General features: G+C 43.0%; 1 protein-coding gene across 5 annotated transcripts in view; it reads right to left on the bottom strand.

Moving 5' to 3' along the window:
* Window positions 1-25265, bottom strand: part of RABGAP1L (RAB GTPase activating protein 1 like) — a gene marked incomplete at its 5' end in the record, with an annotated part of 227171 nt that overhangs the window by 25764 nt on the left and 176142 nt on the right. The window contains one exon of one of the 5 annotated variants that reach the window (XM_082054687.1): window positions 2620-2730. The exons of the other annotated variants lie outside the window; for them this stretch is intronic. Within the exon in view, the coding sequence (XP_081910813.1) occupies window positions 2620-2730 (111 nt within the window). Of the gene's footprint in view, window positions 1-2619; window positions 2731-25265 lie in introns of those variants that run through there. 5 annotated transcript variants of the gene reach the window in all.

Raw genomic sequence — 25265 nt, 5'->3', positions numbered from 1 at the left:
GGCAGGCAGGCAAATGGAAGTACAATGAAACTTTCCAGAAGAATGTTTTTCAGCTCTGGATTAAGAGGATTATACCACTTACTGTACAATTTTTATAAACCCTTGAGTCCAAGTTTTCTGCAGATAAGCTGAGAACTGCAATTCGCTAGAGCAAAGCCACTCAGCTCCTGCACAAACTCCACAGCAGAAGGGCTGTGCAAAGTAGTTCCAGAGTAACTTGAAATCTTGAAAGCAAGACCACACAGCAAAACAACCGTGTGTCATGGTCACACTGCAATATGACTAATTTTATTAAAATATATGTTGGAGGATTGCTATCATAGTGTTGCTTTGTAGCGTATTTAACAACACCTTATCTCAGATCATCTAAATCCTGTTTAATTGTCTAGTGTTTATGTGCATCAAAGCAACAGTACAAAAACACTGCTACCCTTTCCGCTGAAAAAAAATCACATTTTCTATTGAAAAATACAACTAGCGTTGATGGGACCCGGCCAACAGCAGATAATTCTGATTTTCCTCATGAAGGTCATTACCTGTGTGGCACTGGACTTGTCAGCAGGTGCTGCAGGACTGGCCTGAAGCACAAACAACCCACGACAGGGCTTGTCTGGGTCTGGTTTGGTTTCAGTTTTAACCCTTTGCCACTGCACGTCATAACCAGTAGCTCTCTGCAAGAGAGATTCCTGTGCGTCCCGACCTATTGCACAACCCAAATGAACTATAAAGAATTACTAATTCAAGATTTCTGGAACTACAACAAAGCCATCCTGGTATCCAAACTGTGGAACAAGTTGAAAACCTTTAAAGAACTTTTAAACATTTCCCTGCAACTAGAGCAGCATACTAGAAAAACCTTTAACAATGAATGAAACGTGGATTTTGTAAACAAACAGATGAATCCTGGATTGCAGAAATCCCTGTCCTATTAACATGAACCCTCAGAATGAACTCTGCAAATTCTCTCTGCAGAATCTTACTTTACATGCAGTACATGCCGTTGTACAGCCTGGTAAAATGACCAGGACAGAGTCAATAGGATTTGCCTCAACTTATCCCAATCGGCCGCTTGTCCCACGATCAAACACAGCAACAGAGAACTGAAAAGAAACTTCCTGAGTCATCAGGTACTAGCGCAGGCTCCCACGCACCATCTAATCCCATCACAATCCTGTTGAGCTTCATCTTAAACGTACTCAGGTTGTTTGCACCATTATTTGCTTAGTTAGTACACCTCAAAACCATTTAAAGGAGTAGTTAAGCATTTCCTATGTAAACCCTGCAAAAACCACCTTTCTTATCTACTAGTACGTAATGTACTGAAACATGTTAATACTCTTTAATTCAGGAAAAAAAAAAGAGTTGATAAGAACACATATTACAGTAAAGTCAGTCATTCAGACATTATAAATAATAGTAATGATGATGCTCTTCCTCCCATGGTTGTTCCACTTAAGTATCTCTGTTTAATAGGAGCTAAGTAACTACCTCATAAAAATTTTTTTTATGTTATTTCATCTTATTTTCAAAGTGGCCCAAGTCAGTTGGAGCTGTAACATGGTGCTCTTGACACCAGTTACTTCTCCTCCAGTCCCTCACAGCTGATCCGGAGGAATCTAGAGGTACACAACACAAAGCCTGTTACTTCTGCTACAAAGCTACACAAAACTGAAGAGCTCATCGCCAAGCAGCACTTCACAGATATAAATTATAGGGCAAGCCATCCATGAAATGTTCTGTTACCTCATCTAAGAACACCTCCCTTTGTCACAGCCTAGTGACCTACCTGGATACAAACACATGCACAGACCAAAATCTGCAAACACAAATGCTTAATTGGGTTGCTACATAATTCACCTGATTTGTATTTAGACTGAAATTTTAACTGCCTCTGCTTTCAAGCTGAGCTCAACACCTGCACATGCATTTTCAAAGACTTCTTTGGACTGCTTCTATGTGGACCGGCTCACACCAAACTGAGCCTAAACTACTGACTTGGGTGCAGCTCCCTGCAAGTGCTCGGGCTCCACAAGGGAAGGAAGAGGACCACGCTATACATGTCACCCACATAAAGATATACGCTATTTATGAAAAAAATGAACCAGTAATCTAACTAAAAGGTTTTTATGGACATTTATGCTGATTTCAGAAGAAACAAAAGTGTTAAATTGCCATTCCAAAGCAAAGGACAGATTCTCTCAGATTTAGTGCTGACCGTGACCTACACCCCAGATCCTCAGTGAACGCTGGGCATCTGGCCTGACCTTTTAACTGACACGCTAAGACACCAAGTGTGTACATCATTTAGTGCTGATTCTTCTGTTAGATAAGTTCAGGCACTTACCCACTTAATTATCATTTCAATTATTTCAATATTATTTCAAAAACATTATTTTAAATGTTATCCTACCGAGCAAATCACCTTCTTCTAAACTTCATTATTTTAACAGTCTTATCTCTTATAAATTATTTTAATTTTGTTGATTCATGACAGCAAATTTCTGAAAAAGTAATAAAAAGAGAAACTAAATAATCAACAGCTTTCAGCAGAACAACTTAACTACTGGACAGAGTATAACTGTAAAAAATTACTGGCAAAGGAGCAAGAGCAACACCTACCACAGATTTGGGTTTGCTGACCGCCACCAGGTTGGCCAGAAAATCTTCATCGTACAGCTGGCTAAAAACATGGGCATCGTAAGCCACCGTTATGGAGATTTCTTCCATCATTTTGCCGGCAAGCTGGTGTGAGAGGCCAGAGCAGGTTGAGAACGCACAGTGAGCCTGGGCTCAGGCCCCTGGCCGTTGCTCACACCCACCTGAAGAAGCTAACGAGGAAGGAGTGTCACCGCAGAAAATATGACCCAGCAAATCAGCTCCCGCGGGGGTTTTCCTCTCCACGGTGCCTCTTATTATGGTTGGAAGCACATATGAAACACCTGCTCACGCTCCCAGCTTGCAAAAGGCATTTGCTCAAGTTTGGGGAAAGGCAGGGAACCTGTTTTAATTCCAGTGTTAGGCTGAAGATGAAAAAGCAGTAGCCAAACCAGATTAGTAATTAAGCAAGAAAAGATCCATCAGCGCTTGACAGCAGGACCAGAATCACTTCTGTTCTTCTTAAACTTTGGAGCAATTGTTTATTCTTTATATCCAGTTTTCTCCCATGAAAGCTGATATTCTTCTTAGCAGAGTCTCACTTTCCAATGAATTGCTTCTTCTGGCTTATTTGTAAATTCAGAGACTGCTGTAATGATGATTTCTTTCAGACATTCCTTGGAATTTTCTGCAAGTTTCTAAATTTCTCCTTTCAAATCTTTAACACCACTCACTTCCACCTTCACACAGATCCGAAATGCATTTCGTGCCATGTAGACACTTGGATTTTAGGAAGAAGATGATGCCATCAAATCACAACCCTCCAAAAAGTCCTTCAGCTTCCATTTGTAATACAGGGTAAAAGAGCCATGCAAAATGCAATGAAGACTGTGAGCTCTTCCTCGAATAAACTCACACCTCCGCAAGTGAAATAAGGTGTTAAACCTGAATCTGGGACTGGCTTTTTTTTTTAACCAAGAAGAGATAGATTTCTTGTCTATAAGTCCTAAACAGCGTAGCTGCCTTCAAATTGCTCCTGACTTTCCAATTAATTTATCAAAACATCTGACACAGAAAAAAAACAGCGCGAGGGAAAAAAAAAATCAGAAAAATAATTAAAAATCAATATTCTCAAAACTACAAATGAAAATCTAGAAAATAATAAGCGATTTGAAGAATAAACACAATATCCCCAAAAGAAACTTCATTCAGGAGACTCAGGCAAAGTAAAACTCCCAAGCAAATCAGCACTTCTGCTTTAACTCTTCCACTACATTGATATCTTCTTTGGAAGCCTTTTCTTCTTCCTGGTGAAAAATCATACCTGCTCAAGAAACACGGATCATTTCAGCCCCTGCATTTGGCTCCCAAAAGAGTATGTGCTGGATGCAGCAAATCTGGTAGAAATTTCCAATTCAGGTTGCTGGTAGCATATGGTTACACTCTCACTTTCCAGAATAAACAGGGTCAGCCCCACCTTGCTTTTCTCTTTTTCCTGTGCTCCCGGAGTATCTTTATCAAAGATTATACAGGTATCTAAATAGCACCGGCTGCTATTTGCATTTCAATAGGAAACTTGAGCAACAGCTGTAGCGTACAGGATTAAAAGCCCAACATCTCTTCCTCTTAAATAGGGGGAGAAATTACATGTTATTGCTAGGAAACAGAGTTCTAATAGGCTTATGGCAAACAAAAAATGCAGCACTTGAGGTTAAATCCTTGAGACCAAAGCAGATTCTGATCATGCTTAACCCTTGCAGGCCAAAGAAAGGTATTTTTTCCTCAAAATGCACCTATAGCGCATTTTTAAAAGTTTTTCTTCAAAGGTTTGCAAGTTTTTTCCAGTTAATTCCCACGGCAGAGATCCTTTAGATTCCGATCCCGAAGCGATATCCAGCTCACGAGATTGCTCTCCGTGTCGCCCATACAAACCCCATACCTGCTGTGCTAAATCCCGCTCAGGTTTCCCCGAGTGCTTTCAGTGGCCGCTTCCTCTTGCCTTTCACTGCCTTGCGGGGTGGGTATTATTTGTCCTTGTCGCAAACTTGAGCAGGGCCAAGCTGCGGTGTCTGCTGCCGGGCTGCTCTGAGGTGTGCTGACAAAGGCACCTGTTGTAAGAGGTGAAGAAAGTCCCTTCCCACAACCCCTCCCGCTCCCCAGGCTGCCAACAGGGGCTGACGTGACATCGGAACAGCCGTGCGGGCACAGGGGAGAGAGCGGGCGGTGTAACAACAAACATCCCCGTGTTAATGAGACACCAATTTAACTCTGCAATAAGGGCAGGAGGTGGAGAATGCAAATTATCAGATGCACTCCGCAGCTGCAGCTACCCGGATCCCTCCCCTGATTTAGCCAACAGGCATTTCTATTTTATAAGGAATTATGCACCAGAACCTATATTCCCTTTTTTTTTTTCATCTTAAACAGAACGGTTTCGATGATTTAACGCACTAAAGCTACATGCTACTATTGTATTATTGGCCAAATAATTATTCTGATATTTATTCTTAACAAAGGGCTTGTAATTTTGGCATGTTCTAACTAGCAATTGCAAGACCTAACAACTGATTTTTGACTTTGGCTAATGCATACCTTTGCTTTAAAAAGGAAGTTTTTCAGTAGTTATTCCAAGATAATGGAGCTGAGCTGCCCACAAATCCCTACAAACCTGTGTTTTACATCCGTGTTAACGGTCTGTGCTGTGCTCTGAATCAGCACACAAAATTATAAGTATTGAGCCTCTTAAACTAAATCTGTCGAGTTGAACAGACTGAAGCAAATCTGTCCCCGCAGGCCCAGCGCGGCACCGGGGGACGGAAAGGAAAAGCCACGCAGAGAGACGCCCTGGGCCATCTCCTCCAGCCGCACTGCACGCTCCTGCCAGCATTGAAATACAGCCTCCCCCTCAGCCAGGGCTTCTGAGCGCCCGAGTGATGAATAATCTATCAAAAGACAATAAAAAGCACGTAATGCAACTTCATGCTTCTTTAAAGCAAACAGCGCTGCTCTGTGTAACACCATGTCGACCATGCAGCCTTCCTTGAGGAACAGGAACACAGTCCCCTCCACGACACGGTTTTGGAAAGCATACCTCCTCCAAAGCAGGAATTTGCGGAGAAGCGGTTCAACCAAGCAGTCAGGATGACAGAGGAGAGCCAGCAGAAGGACAGGAGAGCTGCAGAAAACTGTTAACTAATTAAGGTAAGTAGCCCTAATTACAGTTGTTGCGATTCGTATGCTGGTGGATAATAGAGGTGAATGGAAAATTCCTGAATTGAGCAAACCGGTTAGCTTAGCAAAGCAGAATCCTGCTCGCTCCTGAGATAAATTCACTCTCACTCCACCCCCAGGAATGTCTTGCTGCTATCTGACGGGAGAGGATCTTCTGACAGACGGGAAGGCATTACAGATGGGAGGGATGTGCAGCTCCTTGCTAAGCACTCCCTTCCTGCCACCTCATTTCTGAAACATAAAGGCATTTTCTGCTGTTTGCTTTTCATGTATTAATTAATCTGGGAAGATCACAGCAGTTTTCAGATAAGGAAACATAAAACTCCTTTCAGAGCACGTGGAATGGCATTTGGCCACCTTCAAGGGTGTTTTCCCCCAGATGGCGATGAATAACGGCAATATCACGTTCTTTTCACAACTCCCTTACCCATTAACGACCTGTAAGAACTGTTTTGAACATGACCAGCAAGTGTAACGCTCGGTTACAAGTCAAACATTGTCAGTCCCAACCCTTGGCCAAGCCTGTGCTGGAGTGGAAGGCCGGGAGCTGCCTGTCCTCCGCAGGCCTGGTCATCCCGTCTCACAAACAAGGAGCAAAGCATTACTGCTGTGCTGGTGCAGCCTTTGAGAAGGCTGCGATTTTATTCAGAACTCTGTTCCAGTTTTAGACATCAGTAGGTAGATACTTATAGATGTGCTTTTGGGTCCGAAGGGAGCACTGAGCGCTAAGCCACTGCTGGCAGGAGCGCCCTGTACCACGGGGAAGAACAGTTGCCAGGCTCAGGCTGATCTATAGTTCAGCAATTGCTTCCCTATTTTTTTTTTGTCTAAAGATGTGGGTGTATGCACCTGTGTTTCGCCTAAAATAATCCTCCAAATGTGTGGAAAAATCTGGGCTCCATGTGCTTTAGCATATGTACTTACATGGGTAAATCATCCCAATTTGCGGCTATGCCACATTCTCCCGATTTGAAAGCAGGCGAGGTTGTAAACTCATTTTTGCAGATTAAAGCCAGCAAAGCCATGGTGCTGGAGGGAGCGCATGTTTCTCTGCTGGCGGTGGCAGAGGTCAGCGGGGCTGGAATTGCTGAGGCAAAGGCATTCCTGACAAAGGCACAGGGGAAAGCTCCAACTTCGGAGTCTTCATTTTTGTTGCCAGCTCTGCCTCTTGAATTATTTACTCTAAGCAGGAATAACAGAGGTGGGCAGAACTATCACCCTGGTCTCCTTCACTTACAGAAAAGCACTAAAAGCAAAATCACTGCAAAAGCAGGAGGAACCTTTACAAACACAGTCAAAGCGTCTTTACAGATTAAAATGAATGCAGCAGAAAATACCCAGATTCCCTTCTGCCAGCCTCCCCAAATCAGCTGTGTGCCGCTCAAAAAGCTGGTCCCACTCCCAAACAACTGCCGTGTAAGGATTTTCTTCCACAAAGTTCCTAGATGATCTTTAAATCTCACAAAAAGAAGTAAACCTCTTTATTAGCCTTGCCGCTCACACTACACAGGGTGGAAGAGCGGGCCAGCCGACAGCTCCCCAGCCTGCTGGAGGTCATTCCCTGTATTTTTAAAAGCATAGTCTTCATTAATTCTGTTCTGTGTATTTGTTCTGTTTCTCAAAGACGCTTGCAATTTTAAATGGTTTGGGTCAAGTTTGTGCTTCATTTCAGGTTTTACATTAACTTGAAATTACAGCTAAACAAGTGCATGAAGCTGCCTAAAACAAATCCACCCATTTTGATTTCTAAAAACTACACAAACCTGAAAAAGCTTAAACAACAGCATAGCTGGGATGCCAGCCTACAGCTACATACTCAGCTCAGTCCATGCCAGATTATTTTAAAGCCTTTAAAATTAACTCATGACTCTCTTTTGATTTTTCTAATTTATGTTTTCACGTTTCTTTTCCATAATGCTACTATCACTTGCTAAGGGCACTACAGATTATCTCCTCTCTTCAGCGAAGTTTCCTTTGTATGTCAACTGTCTGACAAAAACATCTCACTTAGTGAACTTCCTTCTTGTCTGCTGAGAATTTGCATTAGAGTTGGGATGAATTTTGCTTGTTGGTCTTTTTCCAGAGGGTTTGGACCAGTCCCAGCTGTGGGTGTGGGTTATCCCAGGCCCCACGCAGAGCTGTGGTGGGACGGGCAATGGAGGCAGCGGGACAGGGAAAGAGTCGGATGCCCCTGAGCCAGTGTTGCTACCGTGTAAAAGGAATATTCACGTCTTCTCACTGTTAGATTCTGGAAATCCTAGCTTTTGGCTGTTAAAAAAACTGAGATTTTACTGGTGAGCTCCAGGACACGCAGTCTGATGTGCTCTGAGTGGGGCCACACCACTTCGCATCACAGACACCCCTACAAAAAACAGTCAGAAGGAAAAGCCAGAAATTCCCAAACTAAGAGCGTAATTTCCTGAAAAGCCACAGGCTTCTGCCACCTGTTTCACCCCTTCTCTTCAGGGACCTGTTTTTTATCTCCTCCCAGTCCAGTGACAGCAGACACCCATAAACTGCTCAACACCACAGCGGAGGGAGCGGGACCAGAGACCAGGGACCTTCCTACCCCTGCTCAGGGCCGTGGCAGCATCTCTGCATCTCTGCCCTCCCAGGCCAAGCCACAGACAGGTCCCTCAGCTGCTGAAGGGACAAACATTAACAACCTGTTTGCCATTGTAAATGTCTCTGATATATATTCCCTAGGGCTGTTAATCCAACAACTGAATAATGCTTGCTTTTAAACCATGCGAATGGATTGAGAGCTAAGTTCCATAATCACAGAATCACAAGATGGTTTGGGTTGAAGGGACCTTCAAAGCTCCCCGAGTGCCACCCCTGCCATGAGCAGGGACATCTTCACCAGCTCAGGTTGCTCAGAGCCCCGTCCAGCCTGGCCTGGGATGTCTCCAGGGATGGTTCATCCACCATCTCCCTGGGCAACCTGGGCCAGGCTCTCACCACCCTCAGGGGCAAAATTTTCTTCCTCATGTCCAGCCTGAATCTCCCTCCTTTAGTTTAAAACCATCACCCCTTGTGCTGTCACAACAGGACCTGCTAAAAAGTCTGTGGCCATCTTTCTTATAGGCCCCTGATGAAGTGATAACAAAGTGATCTGAACCACCACTACCTGTGAAATGTATTATAACCTTGTTGCATTCATCACTTCAACAGGTATTGGAAAGAAAACGAATGGGGTCAAGCATGTTTTTCAAGAAGATTAGCACAGCAGTCATAGTAAGAGTGCTTTGCACTTAAAATGATACAGGTTTCTGGCCTGGTTTCAGTGGAGCTTGATTCAGCAATTTCACCCAAATAGCCCACAAGCTAAGGCAAGCAGAGCCAAACTTTATCAAACAAAAGCTTCATCAGAGTAACAGAGCTAGTTCAGGCTTTGTACAAACCATAATTGTACAGCAAGTATATACCTGTATCGCTACCTTCAGCCACGGGCTACTGTCTTTTCATGTACAGCATATGATCAGCAAACAAAAGATCTTAATTAACATCAAGTAGCACATTAAACAGTGACATCTGTCACATGAAGATACTCACATTGGGACCCAGGACTCGGGGCTTCTAATTCAAAACCCACATGATTCACTTTCTTGAGGTAGATACATCTCTACAAATTCATCTTTCCCTTCCCACAGGGGGATTAAGAGTCCTTATCTACCTCCCAGAGGAAGACTAGGAATGGTGAAATTTATGACGAATGCAAAGCTGTAAGTTGTATTATTAGTGGTGGTGTTATTATGCTGTTGTCTGACAAGCTTTCTCCGTCGTGCTGTTCAATATTTTATGAACAAGTCACGCTGCACAGGGAGCTGGGACCCTGCAGCAGGGCACAGTGACACAGTTACCTGGATGAGCCATCTGAAGCACCCTGTATCCCATCACATTTAGTATCTTTACTAAGCGTCACTTTGTACCTCATCTTTAGCCTGGGACAAGAGGAAGAAAAAAGAAAGAATGAAATGCCAGAGAGCCAGACATTATGAGAAAGTCTTGTACTTAATTAAAAGAAAATGGCAGGAGCTCAGCATGTCATCTGTCCATCCAAACCCCCAGAGCTGGCCAGGCACAAACTCACTATAATACATTCCGCTAGGCAATGATGAGGCCACAGCAAAGCCCCACCAAATTCTATGGCAACGTTTTCTGTGTGAAACCCTGACAGAAACCTCACGGAGAAGACATTTCTACGTGTAAATAGCGCAAGAGTAATGGCATATTCCCAAAACAAAACATAAATCTGCAGTATGATTGATTGGAGATGAGATAAAGGATAATTAAGACTGAAATGATGCAAGTGAGCAGGATATGGCACACGGTGTCAGCTAAACTGGACCAAACCAGACAAACTAGTCTCAGTATCTTGGTGGTTCAGGTATAAAAGAGTTTGATTGTGAGATGTGATCTGGACTGAGGCATGCTGGAAGACTCTGAAATGAGATTATTTCATGCATGATACACTACAAGTACAAACTACTGATACTTTCCAGAAGAGCAGCACATTCCACAATGCCGAAATTAAAAATCAAAGCATTATCTTTGCGGTCAAAGGACTGAACGTGGCCAAAAAGGCCAGAAACAGCACTTGCTAGTGTATTTTCATACCAAAGACGCTTTAGCAGGGATCTGATTCAGAAAGCATTTGACATGAGACGCGTTTGCTGGGAAAGACGGACGGCAGCCAAGTCTCTGTGCTCCCCTGGAACTGGCACAGGTCAGGTCCCAAGGAGGAAAGCGGCTCAGGGCCGTGCAGGCTGATCTGCCATGTAAGGCTCCCAGCAGCATCCCCTAATCTGAGCCTCACATTATCCTGTGCTGCTAAATCCCTGCTCATCCTCATGCAGTTCACTGAAAGGGAAATTCTGTTCCCACAAGATGATTTGGGAGACAAACTATTTTGGTGCTTAACTGGGCTGATCTAGTCTCCTACTGTGCAAATCTGTATCTGCGTTGAATGCTTCAAAATACCACTATGAGAAAAGCTTCTGTATTTTCATATGAATTAAAGACTAAGTTGTCTTGATTTGACTGTTAAGAAGCTTATTTTAAGAGCTCAACTGGTATGTACAGAGGAGGAGAGAAAGCAGGTTCTTACACAAGTTACCAAAGAGCTCTCTCTCTGATAATGAGGTATTTCTTCAGACATCAGAGACCTGAGATATTTCCACATCCTCTTCTACCCCCCTCATTTGTCTTATCCCAAGTTTATCTTTTGTTTAAAATCTGGACTGCAGGTTTTGTATTACTGCTCCTAGTATATCTATGCAACTAAAAGAAATGAGACACATCATCCTAAAAGAACTAATCAGGAATCGGTCCAGCTTAGCACAGCTGTGGCCAGAGAACATTTTCTCCTCGTACCCACAGGGTCCTGCCCAGGCTGGGTTCAGGGTATCTGCCACGCGGGCCTGGGCTGTGCTCCCACTGAGCCCCCTCTACATCCAAATAAAGGGCTACATTGAGAGAAAATTGAGCCATAATGAAAAATTAAGAGATACCATTCTTTTGCATCTCTCGGTTTTGATGGTGGTGAGGAATAGTAAGGCAGCAGTTTCAGCCTAGCACCCATCAATATTCAGAAAGGACACCAGCGATCAAATTTCACCTCTGTGTTTACAGTTCAAATTAATAGGGGGGAAATGAGTGTCTGCATCTGTTCACTCATCTGGAGACTGAAAGAACCAACCCGGGGGGTTGTTTGCTTGCAACAATAGTGAACTGCAACATTTCATCTGATGGTGTGAACATGATGCTAATCTGAAAATGAAGGAAAATTAATTTATAATAAACAAATAACTGACATCAAAAAGCTATATTGCTATCTCCATATGCATATAATATGTAATGTAAATGCAGATGACCTGAGTAATGGTTTGAAAGGTCATAGATTTCCTTTTCTGCTGCACTCGTGGGAGAATAACTCAGTTTCTCATTACTCTAGCACTAATTACTCTTTAAAAGCAGTGAAGGATTTGATCACCTTTCTCAGCCATATGAGGGTTGTCTCTTGGAATGCCACACCGTTGTTTTCTTCTCTGGATATGTCTCACTGCAGAACTTTGCAAGAACCTGGAGAACTAAATATGGACTTAGCGACACTCCTGGGACTGGAAGAGATGCCCGAGGATTGGTGACGGATTTAGCAGCACATTAACTGGGCTCCTCCAGTTTTAAGGAGACTGAAACGAATGAGTGACACAGCGTATCCCTGACATTGCAGTACTGACATTACTGAGACAGACAGTATCTCTGTTGAACCATCTTGGGGAAAAAATAAAAACAAAAGGACAGTTTCCTTAACACCACTTAGGACTATGAAATTGAGAAAGACCAGAAACATCTGAGTCAGATTGTTCTTATCTCTGATAATGGAGCATAACAGCAGCAAGAGAAAAAGCTCACGGTGAGCTAAAGATGGAGCACCCTGCCTTGGCCATCTGTTATCAGCAGTACATTGCAAAGCATTCCAGTTATTTTGTTGGGCAATACTATATTTTTATTCTCACTTAAAAAAATATATATCTATCTGTTGACTCAATCTTTTTACACACACCTGAAACAACTTCTCAGAGCAGCAGAAGTTATTCCTGGGCATCAGAGCTGGTTCTAAGGCTCCTCTGTTTTGTTCACAGCGCAGCTTAGAGAATACTTGAGATAACTTAATGACTTGCCCAAGCACATTTCTGAGCTCTATGTGAATAACAGCACCAAAATGTACATGCTAACGCAAACAAGACAACTTGGCGTGTGAAATCTCAACCATATTTTAAAAATACACAGAGCCGCAGGTCAGCAAAATTTTTAGGATCAAGATTACTCTGGATGCGCATAAAACGTGACAGACGTGTGTCGTAAATGACAAAAAGACCAAGAGTTCATTTTGAAATAAATCAGAATAGAGAATGAGCACTCTAAACCACTCTCAGAAATATTTTCGTTTTCCAAATGAGTAATTCAGTGCTTAAAGCAAATAAGGGGAAAATTAAATTTGGACTTAAATCATCACTTTCCTCATCTTGCTTTTATGTAAAAAAATTACATTTGGCCTTACGCACAACCCTGGTTCTGCAGGACTGCATGTACAGAAACAAGTGTTCCTGTGCTTCTCTGTGCTCTTCTCCGGAGAGGGGCTGCTAACGGATGGATCATCAAAGCACAAAAGTGATGAAAACTACAAGAGATAGACAAAGAAGCTGCCAGTCAGTAGCAACCAAAGGCAGTAAGGAGAGGACCAAAAGGCGACAGCTGTGGAAGAAGTGTAGTCTGGAGACTCAGCTTGTTAGGGAAAAAAAAGGAAAAAGATAGTTTGGTACGTTTGTTCCAAATAAATCTCTACAGGATTTATCCTCGCTCTCAAGTGACAGTATTGTATTGGAGAAAAGGTACAAAATGTCAGAGTTCATGAGAACATGCGACTCGTTTCTGGAGCCTTTACTGCAGAGCGGGGCAGTTCTTTCATCACAGTCACCAAGTCCAACACCAATGCTGATGTGACTGACGCTACCACAACAAATCCAGCCAGGCTCTGCTGCCGTGGTATATCCACTCAGTGTTTCCTCATTGTGAAAAGTGATTCAAAACACATTTGTTTTTTGCTCTGCAAGGAGGTTCTCTGGTGACACAGGACAGAACAGCACACGAACCCCTTCCAGCTTGTCCCCTTTTGGGAGGACATCTGGAACAAATGGCAGGGTAACATCCTCACTCCTGTCTGCTCTCCTCCTCTATCCACCTGCAGCCACTACAAACGCCCTGACAGTTTATCTACAAACACTCCACCAGCAACCTGCTCCTCTCCTTGATATAATTTAAGGCAAATCTACGCCCTGGCTGGGATCCCAACCCCACCCCACAAAAATGCAGTTGTTCCTGCAGAACCACCTCTCCAGTGGGGCTTTTCCCACCATCGCTGGCAGGGGAAGGACAACCGCCTTTTCACTCTTTGCTGATCTAGTTACGCTACAAGAAACCTGGAATGCGGACAGGGCTGAAGATAAAAGCAGCCAGAAAAGTCAGCAGAAAAATGGCTTAAAGCCAGCTTTGTTCTGACCCTTTTTCTCCCATCGAGGACTGTTGGGATCAGACTCCCAGCTGCCATCTCACACTGGGTACAGCTACACCTTGAAAATACACCCCTGGATGCCACTCCAGCTCGGCAAATATCATGAGGAGTTTGCTCAGCTGATGAGCAGGAACAGCAGTAAAAATAGGGTAGGGGATGGAGTTGGAGAGAAGACAAACAGATACGCAAGTAAAGGCACCCTGCTGCAACTCGGAGGCGTTCGGCTCAGCTTCCACCTTATGGAAGAAATCTGTTTAGCTAAATAAATAAATAAGCTGTACAAGTAAATAAATAAGAAGAAGGGTGGGCAGCAGGAAAGCAGCTAGACTGCGGCCCCTTCCGATTTTTTGAGGTTGCTTAGCAACAGGCTGGCTGCTGCAGGGCTAAAGTAGCACGAAATTAGCAGCTTTTCAGCAAAAGACAAATTGGCTGTGGAACTGGGGAGGTGGCGTTGAGAGGGGCAAAGTGTGAGCTGGGAGCCTGACATGGGGAGCAGCTTTTAGCACCTCCTGAGCGCGGGGACCTTTAATTAATGCGGCCAAGGGGCTTCGCCCTGCCTGGTGCTGATAAATTCCAAAGAGCGCCCAGCAAGGTAATAATTCAATCTTGATTAAAATGATGTCTGTTACACTCACCTCATGGGTTAATTACTTATTAACGGTCTTAAATAGCTCAGATCCAACCATATCAGACTACCCTTGATATATTAGCGCTGTTTGACTATATACGACATTTTCAGTTGCAGAGTTATCAAATATATTTCCCATTATTGCAGCTCTAGGTTATCTCGATGCCATCTCTGCATTTACGTAAGGAATTTGCTCCCTGTGAATCCTTTGAGTAACTGAATCTCAACTGCATACATCCACTTGTTCTGCTCAAATAATTCCTCTAAATCACATTGCTTCTCTAGCCTTCTGGAACAACCCAGAATCGACACATAGACAGCAGCTATTAGAAAGGACTGAGTAATGACAACAGCAAGAACAATGCTTCACGGAAGACTTAAATACGCGTTTTGAATGAAAGCTATTTCTGGGTCACTTAATCTGGGACCAGACTGTACCAGTTAATTGTTTTCCACAGCTAAATGTGTGTGAAGCTGGTCCCTGGCAGCAAGGCCACGTATGGCACACAATCCATGGACAGTGGCTGGGTCAGCACTGATGCTAAGTGGCTTGTCCAGGCACTAAACTGGAGGGGGACAGGCAGCACACAGTGGCCTTTTCCTCTACTTTCTACACACATACAGAGCAGTGATAACTTCTTTTTCTCCTTATTTACAGACTAGTTATATTTGTGTGGCACTTAAACAGACTAAGACCTATCTAGGGGCCTACATGTGAACCAAATTTGCTTGGTGCAGGGAAACTTCTCACCTGCATTTCATCCTCCTTAGTGCCCCATCGCAGCACTTAACCGTTCCTGCGGTGGGGTGGGGTGTACACGAGCCATCACCAGTTCCCTAGGCAGTAAATTCAGTATTATTGAGCAGGTTGGCTGGTTTAAATCCTTGTAATTTTCAGTGTGATTTCTGGGTCCTTGGGGGCTGCACACAGAGACACCTTTGGCCATGTTTTGTTTTCCTGTGTCTGGGTTTGGAAAGAAGGCAACTGAGGCTCACTGATGTGGCAAACACTTAGGAGAGATGCCCTCCATTTCCTTAAGGAGCTTATTAAGTGAATCTATGAAAGGTGTAATGAGGAGTCTTGGAGGAAGGAAACACAGAGAGATAACTGACCGTTCTGAGGTATTCCTAGTACCTGCATGCAAGAAAGTAACTTGTGTGCTACAACAGTTAACTGGGAACGATGTGATTGTGTTGCTGGAGAAGCACATCAACCTACAACACCTTGACACTTTTCCCAGCCAAATTAGCTGTGCCTTAGTATACAGCTTCAGCGTCTGCTTCAGCTTCTCATCCTCCAGACAAGAGACAGTAAAATCCTGCTTCACGGAGCTGCTGTGGTACATTGATCTCTGGGGTATTTGGATAGTCAAGCGTCTGGTGAAACTCTAAGTGCTCCCTGAACCTGCACAAAAATGAGCAACTGAAGTGAGACAGTTTTGGTTTAGGTCTCAAGAACCAAAGACTGTATCAAAACTCAAAAGGAATTTTATTCTCCGCTTTCCTAAATGAGTCCTTAAAACGTGCATCCCAGGATTTAGTCTCCCCAGAGAGGTTAAAAAATACTGCTATATTTACTAAAATATACCAGATACCAGGCATACAGCAACCAGCTCACATCACTCTCCACCACACAGGATTTTATTTAAGAGGTTAACTATGACCCAATACCACCCATTTTCCAGTGCTCAGACCCATTTTATGGGAGTGGTACTGCTTGCAGAGCTAGCAGCTGTGTGCATTGCCTTTTAGAGCTGGCTTACTAAAGCCATATAGTTGTATTAGCAAAGCACAAGGCTCAGCTTAATACAGATGGGTTGCGGGGTCCCTCGCCCGGGTAGCGTCAGTCCCAGCAGGACCCACAGACAGGGCGGCCACTCAGCCCCAACACGAACCCAGCACAGAATGAGTCAGGGAGATCACAAGTACTGGAAATTACCAGAGATTTAGCACATGAAGGCGCAGACAAGCCTGAATCTTACACTCTAATCATGTTCTAAGAGCAAAAAAAGGAGAAGTGGGAAGAACAAATAGAGTTTGGAAGAGAAGATGTATTAAAACACATGCTTATTTTTCTTAAAATGGCACTGTCAACTGCCATGGTTTCCAGACTTTCAGAATTGAATTATTATTATATTTGGACAAGGTCACAAAAAACAAAAGCTCCATACCTTCCCACGTTACAGTCTGCTGTATGTTCTTTACACTCCTGCAGCAGCCAAGTGTCCTCCTCTGATGTCAACAAATTTGCCTTCAGAATAAAATGCTGGTTTAGGTGCATTAGTGTAGAATAAGGTACATTAAAATGTTAAGAGCCATCATTACTGATCTTTCCGAGAAGCCTTCCAGAGCACGGATGTTTTTATCTTCTTGCTAATCCTTATAAGTTCACTTTATATCATAAAAGTAACAAAAAGGAAACAAACAGGAAACCCAGACTCATGTGACCTTACAACAGGTGCTTGTTCTACATGTCCTCATCATTGAGAAAGGACATGTTAAAACCCTCATATCAAGGACTCAAAAATATTTACCAGTTTTTTCCATCTCTCCCCGTGCCCCCAAATTCCTGTGACACTATATAATCTTGTGTAACGTTCCTGTATGGGGGATCAAAGGTTGAAAATCCACAGGGCACACAGGTAAATAGTTCCCTTATTTAACCAGGCAGCCTGTAAGAAATGCTTGTGACAAAGTCCTTCAAGACATTATTGTCACTGACACTTTGTGGATGGGTCTGTCGCTCTGCAGCTCCTTTCCCGCTGCCTTCAGCTACTGGGGCCTCAGCCCATGTCCAGAGGAGAAGCTGCTTGACGGAGAGAGATGGGTGAGAGCAGAACGCACGATGGGCTCTGGCAGGGTCCACAACCAGCCGTCAGCTCCTAATTCACCTCAGCAATTAGTACTGTGTCTGTGACGAACCCTTTTGCTTCAGGCTGGGAGGTTCTGTGCTGTCGGAGAGCAAGAGGAGGAGGGTTTCAAGGGATACACCAAGTCCAGGCAGCATCTGCTTCCCCTTCACACCTTCCCAGCCCTGACCAGGAACATCTTTGCCAGGTCCTTAAGCACCTGGGTTTGTCAAATCAGCTGGAGATGATGGCTCTGGTGCATCTCAGGGCAGAGAAAGAAAACCACATTACAAAAAAGGATCCCCCGGGCTGGAGAGTCACCGCCTTTGCCAGAACCCCTCATCAAATCACCTGGCTTGGGAACACAAACTGTCCCAATGCTCTTTCTTACCCTATGTCCTTCCTGCTCCGAAAGGAACAGATGCTGCTTCGTGTGAAAGAGAAAAGACGGCCAAATTTGCCTCTGAGCTTTCCACTGCTATTAAAAGCAACGGGATTTGTGTCTATACTGGCCTGATGGGGGAAAAATAAAAGAGCCCAAAGTGGGGAAAACAGTTTATCCAAAGGCACAGGCGTTTGGATGCAGCCTTTGGGAGAGCGGGAGCGTGTGAGCAAGCAGAACAAAGCACCCTCGTTAGGCAGTGGGGAATCAAAGCCCTGATCCCTTTCCAATTTCTTCCACCGCTCTTGACCAGCTGACGTATAATCGATATTCCCCACTGTGTAAAGGCAGAGTATCCCAGGTGGCACAATCAGCTGGCTTACTCAGAGCGCCGTGAAATCGTTCCTCGTGAGGATGTACGATAGGGTCATTGATCTTTTGCTCTAAGCTGTTCAGACAATCACTTGACTCCACTAAGAACTTTAGTTATAATTTAATTTCTTTTATTTTGTAGGCCAAGGCATAACCTCTGAGTGTTGCCAAGCTATGGCAGCCCCAGCATATTCCCGGTACTGGAAGTTCGCCTGTATTTCTTCCATGGGAAAGGAGCGATGAGGACCCCCCTCCAGGTTGGTGCAACATGCTGGGCTGTGGGGCTGCTGAAGCTGAAGCTTTTGCAGCTCTGTTGTCACAGTAACACGGTGACTCAACCTGCCAGGCCGTGCTTGGGCCTGAGCCGTTCACACAGACACCATTCGTGCAGACAGATTATTTATTATGCTGAGTCATTACTCAGAGATGAGGTTTTTTTGGTTTTTCATGGCTTTTGACTAACTTCGCCTGCAGAATCAAATTTTAGTTAAGAAGCATTGTCGAGGAAATTGCATTAATTAAGCAACGCAAGTTGAAAGAATAATAAACAGATAGAATAACATAACGAGGACCCAATCTTCATCTGCTGCTTGAACAATTGAATAGAAAAACGAGATACACGGTCAAGGCTTCCCTGCAAACAGACCCGCAATAATGCTTTTTAACTTCTTCCTGTGTTTACTGCAGTACTTACTCTCCACAAGAGAAACAAGGCTGTAATAGAGTACAAATAAAAGCAACGAACTGCAGGAAACCAGAGAATCCTGAAGGAAAGCAATAAGGATATCCTAAAAATGTGAATATTGCCCTTTGGAAACACCCAGCTAAACTTCTACTCCAGAAGGTACATATTGTGTAGATAACAGCCAAGTAACCCCTCACTGAATTTGACTTCAAACAGTATCAATAATGGCAAAAATAATGCCTGGGGTTTGTAATGGAAAGTTCTTAATAGGGACTTCAGTTCTGAAAGCTACTGTCACTGCAGAGCTCTGCATTTATAAAATGCATATGGCCATCCTTCTATGCTTAGTTTTGTCTGTTTGCTTATTTTCAGGGAAATTCAACTGCAGGTGCCTGAGAAATCAAACACCAGCAAAAATGCATAAAGACACTGTCCCCAGCATCTTTATTTGCAAAAGCTCTGGGGAATAAAAGGGGAATGCTGTTAGGCTTTGCCTTTTTTTTTTTTTCCTACAAATTATTTTGAAAAGTTTAGCTTTAGGTCTTGGTACAGCATGGTGCTTCCGAATTTGTCACCTTATTTAATTTGACAAAAACGAAACAAACGTCTGGTCCCTGCTGTTCTCTGTGGTACACTGAGAATGAATCACTGTTTTTCTCCCCAAAGCCACTGCACACTCCCCATTACCTGAGCTTTCTGTAACACAGTCACGACTTGTTTCCAATAACTTAAGTTTTAAATTCCATAAACTTCTGCAGAAATAAAACCACCATAGCATTTCTGAGAAAGACGCATAAAGGCCGATCAAATATGACACAAGGCAGCTTGACATTTTTTGCCCAAATGCAATCCCTCCCAAATGCACATATTCTGAAATGTGTACGCTTAGAAATAAAAGCTAATTCTCTTTGTGGGCACTCAGCTCCCAGTACACAACAGAGCTTCTTCCTCCAGTGCTCAGGGGAGAATACAGAGTTTCTTTGGTTATAAGAACTGAGTTCAAAAAAAATAAAGACATAATATTCTTCAGGGTCCTGCAGTTTAAGAGCTGTCACAGACAACACAAAGCCTTAGGCTAGCAAGGGTCACTGCATCTTGGCCCCAGGGTCTTTTGTAAATAAATCATAGATTTCCTCTGAATTACCACTATGCTACTTACTGCTGAGACATTCCCTGTCTCCTCACATCTGGCTGCTTGACAGAGGTCCAAGAGAAGCACAGATGAATTTTCACCTCCATGGAGATTTTCCATCTTAAGCCTCAACAGTCTTGTTGATGTTGAAGACAACAGCAGGAACACATCTTGGGCAACATTACTACGAGGCACAGAGCTCATTTCTGTGCATTTCTGCATCTATATTTTTACCCAAACATCTTTCTCCACAAAAAAAGTGAAAGCCTGTGGTTTTGTTCCTTCTCATTATGGCCATAAGCGCCGACCCTGGAATACATTTATTTTTCCTCTACAGCCTCTTCTGCATCACAGAAGCATCTCCAAAAAGGAAAGCATCTTCCTGTGAACACGAGGCACTGCAAACCTGTCAGGCACCATCATCACGGTCTTTTTCTATATTCAAACTCAAGACATCCCTCAGATAAATCAGTTACAAGTTCCTGGGTCTGCTTCCTTCAAGGGAAGAGGGAGTTTAGGCTTTCCCTTCCAAAGAACAACCAAGATGACTATTTGCTGACAATGGTAATTCTAGACACACAGACCACTGGAGGTAAAAGCTTTTTACAGAATATTTTAACATGTCACCTTATAGCAGGTCAGTCAATACCCCAGCCAACCTGCATCTGGGATTTAAATGTGTCCAGTTCAGCTTGGAAACATCTTCAGTTCCTCTGACTCACAGAGCTGAGATATTTTAGACAAATCACAGCAACAGTGGCACAAGACAGAACTGTCAAAGGCTGTGACTCCCTGCCACCTTCACCTATTGCTTTCTGGACTATTTTCAAAATCAAGGATGGAAAGGAGCTGATATTCACTCAGTGGAAAGAGCCTGTTTCAAGAAGCTTAAGCCAAAAGACCTGAGTATGCTTCCCCTCTGGGGTTCTGAAAGAGAACATCCATCATCCTGGAAAGCCGTGACTCCTCACGGCACGAAGCTGAACAAAACAAAATTCAGAATATTACTCCCCTGGGACCTGCTGGGCCGTGGAACAGCTCTCAGATGTCCCCCTCACCTGACTGAATTCAAGCACTAATACTTGTGACAAATCTCTTTATGACACACACTGCAATACAATTGCCGGGGTACAGACAATGAATATTTCTATTTATTTTTCCACCACAAACTTTTATAGTTCTCTAAAGATCCTAATTTTCAACACTCTCCTTGTTGATGCCATTGCTCATGCAAGTACAAGTACACAGGCCAACAACTGACTAGTACAAGGACATCAAAATATTTGTACTCCATTTGCAAAGCTGCTTTAGATGGTTAAAATGCGATTATATTTCATTGTTGATAATAAAATCCTGTTCTTCCCTCTTGATAAAAATTATAAATATATATGATTTCATTTACAACGATAACTTAGTGCAAATGAAAAAAAACCCCAAGAAACAAGAAAACAAACTAGCAACAAACAAAACCCCAAACCAATCAATGACAACAAAGAAAACCCCAAACCAAACCACAAACAAAAACACCCAAACCAAATCAAAACAAAACCCCACCAACTGAACTAATGCTTAAACACCATGAACATTTAAGTTCGCTACCAGGCAACATGTCTGCTCACTGGAGAGCCAGGTATGCAGAGTTCAAATAAATATTTCATGGCTGAAGGTGAGCTTTTAAATGCATGACACTTTCTATGTTGTTAACACTTATTACCAAGATGACAACATTTAATGTCCAGGCACTTCAATCTGATGTCCAGGTGCCAGTTCACTGCGCTGTGCCACGAAGCCAAGCAAGAGGGAGGCTGAAAACAGAGTAGATGGTACAAACCATGACCCTCCTCACCACCACAATAGGATCCTGCACTTTGGAGATAACAGCGCAGACATAATGAGTGGAATTGATCATTGGCTTTTAACGAGAAATCGCATCCAGGCTCAGCAGGGTTTTCTATAGATCTAAACACAATCCTTTTCAATTTGGTTTGGCCTTTTCTTGAGAAGGTGATAAATGAGCAATTTTTTCCTGTCCTTTATACTGGAAGATTAATTAGATACATGACTGGTAGAACCAAAGGAATAAAAGGGGTGTGCAGTTTCAAGGTCTTCCTGCAGTCCTCTCCTTTGCATTTCTGCTGCATTTGTGTTGTTTTACCACCTCTCACAATAGCAAAAACCCCATGGTATCTGGATAAACACACACATATACATGCAAGCACAAAGAGAGAAGGCACCAGAAAGAAGAGAGCAAGTGAGCTAATTTTACTCCTTTCCATTGAAGCTCACATAAATCAATATATAATTTGCTGTTAAACCATGGCTGCAAAAAATTGCTTCCTGATAAAACAGCAGCAGAGGTGTGAATAAAGTAATTCACCCACATCAGTAAGGTGTGAGCTTCAAAAAAACCAGTTTGCATTCAAACATTATTAAAGTAAATCTGTTTTAACACTATACAAAGAACAATTTTGAAATGAGAAAAAGCTCAGCACAGCTCCTGCCACCTGAACCTTTTCTTTTTGGCACCCAGGAGGGATCAATAACCTTGTCAGTGCAGTGACAGGTGACAAAAATGCGTGTGATTGCTTTGCACTGAAAAAGGCATGTTTTTTTTTTTCTCAAGGCCATTGGCTTCTCTCACCTAAGGTGCTGAGAGCAGCAGCCCTGTACCGCTGCTGGGGAGCCTGATTTCCTGCAAAGAAGGGAGAGATTTACTTCTTCTTACAAGAACTTCAACACCCCAGGTCTTTCCTGCCAGTGATGATGATGAAGGATGAGACAAGGAGTCACTGCAACCCCCGAGCCGCACAAAATAAGGTATCGTTACAGCTGCTGCCCTATCAACAGAAAAACCATCCCTGTAGGTTCATTTACTCAGTTCCCGCATCGCCCGTCCCCATTTGTCCCACCCCACTGGGCACGAGGGGTGAAAACCCAGTTAACCTCCCAGCACCTCTCCACTATACTCAACTTCGTGGCATTTCCAGATCTGCAATATAACACATTTTGCATGTTAGCTCTGCCCTGTTTCCAAATATCGGTCACAGAGAAATGGGCACAACTGAATTCACCTGAAAACTGTCAAACCACGAAATCTTCATAGGGACAAAACCTCCCAACAAGACCTTCTCCCATTCTACAACTCAGCTGACTGAAGGCAGCTGTAAGAACACAGGTGATAGGCTTCCTATACTAAAATCAAAGGCCATTCCAATTTCTTTAGGAGATACACAGATCTCTACAAGAAATATTGCATTACAAGACACAAATGGCAACTGAGGCAGATTTAGCGAGTATGCAGAATGTGTCAGCTGTTTTAATAAAACAGCACCACTAAGCTTAACCTTCATTACTCTAGAATAGGCTCTTTCTTCATTTGCCTATCAAACTGGGCTTCCAGAGACACAGAAGAACCTCTGAATTCCCTTGTAAAAAATATGAAAGACAAACAGAAAAAGGACACCCCCCCTCAAAAGCATGAGTTTAAAAAAGCACAGGTAATCATTTTATGAAATAGGAAATTAGGGTAATTCCTTATTCTAGAGACATACTACACAGCCTGCTCTGCTCAGGTAGAAATTTATCATCCCCAAACCCATTTTTACAGCTGAAAATGTTACTGGATACTCCAGTAGAATCTGCCCCTCCCTCTGTAAAGACCATTGCAAAGTGAAAGGTACGGTCATTACAGACCAGAAAGCTAACAGGAAACAAGGGAGAACAATCCTCCATTCATTAACTCTAAATTTTCATCTTTTATTAAATTTCATTAACCCTTAATTTAGCATCTGACACCCTATTTGGAGAATTTATGTCTTTCTCCTCTGTTTGATTGTTTCAGAGCTGGGAAATGCGTGTAATATTGGACTCTATCTGCCACGAGAGCAGATACCTCCATAGATTCAGTCTCTTCCTCCTACTGTGCAAGTATCGGCTATAATCCATCAGCCAGGTATTAACAGGGCCCTAACTTTGCACGCATGCGTGGAACATGCACATGGCAAAAAATAAAGGGAAGTTTCTTAGGCCATATTATATGATGGTATGAATTAATTCAAAATTTTCCTAAACCATTGAATACGACCCAACAGTCACCCGCTGGAAAATACTACTATTATTTCTAATTCCACTGACTCTGTTCACAGAGATTTCCTTACTGGTAAATGATTGAAATTCAGATGTGGCGAGTAATCACCATGGATAATCCTTAATTGAATAAGACATTCTCTACCACATATTATATTAAATTTTCAATTAATAGGAGCTTTTCCCTTTGTATTTGCAGAGCAGTTCTTAAGGGAGAGATTGATTTTAATTCTTTTTGTTTTAAAAATAGGATGATAAAACTATTTCCAATGCAGCACCTTCCAAATCCAGGGCTTAGGTCCTGAACTCAGGAGTTAGACTTAAAAGTTGTGAAATTAAGGAGAAAAAACACCAAGTGTTTTCTTGTTTGCCTTCTCTAGAACAATGTCAGCTACAACTCAAGGGGGAAAAAAAGGAGAGGTGGATTTTTTTGACATGTTAAATGCTTGTTCTGTTTCACAGTAATGCGGCTTCTGTTTTCCAGTAACACTGGAAAAGGTATTGCCAAACTACGAAACCTCGCAACACCGTGATTATATTTCCATGTTTTTATGCCTCAATAATTAGCTTCAAAACCTAATGAAAATACTTCCTGGCACTTACTGTGTGACACTTACTCTAAAAACATCTGGTGTTTAGAGTATAATAAATACTAATACAGAAGCGAGAAGCAGCTGAAAGACACCCAGTGCCTCATTCATACAGCAGAAAATAACAAATGTTTAAGCATCTTGTTTGGGTTTTTTTGAACAGAACAAGTTTTGCTGCGTTCAACAAGACAGAACTACTCTCAATGTAACCTCTGTGTTCCCTGGGACTTCTTCTAGTGATGATTATCAAGACTACAGTTTCCTATTTGACCACTTCAGCTCCTGCAGTTATTAGCTCCTGTTTGTAAATAAATACCATTATTATAATATCTAATTACAGAATCAGGGAATAGTTGAGGTTGGGAGTGATGTCTAGAGAACATCTTGTCCAAACCACCCCCTCGAAGCGGGGTCACCTACAGCAGGTTGCTCAGGGCTGGCTGTGATGTGAACATCTCCAGAGCTGGGGACTCCATAACTTCCTTGTGCAACCTGTGCCTGTGTCTGATCACCCCCAAAGTTCATAAATAAATACAGAGCTTTTAAATAAATACATTATTTTATTTCAGTTGGTGTCCACTGGACACCACTGAGAAAAGCCTGGCTCCCTGTTCTTTAATTCCTCCCTGCACGTATTT

This window comes from Streptopelia decaocto, assembly GCF_964273445.1.
Source record: "Streptopelia decaocto genome assembly, chromosome: 5".
NCBI classification, from domain to species: domain Eukaryota; kingdom Metazoa; phylum Chordata; class Aves; order Columbiformes; family Columbidae; genus Streptopelia; species Streptopelia decaocto.
Note: the sequence above shows the minus strand (reverse complement) of the source record. Positions and strands in the feature narration are given on the sequence as shown.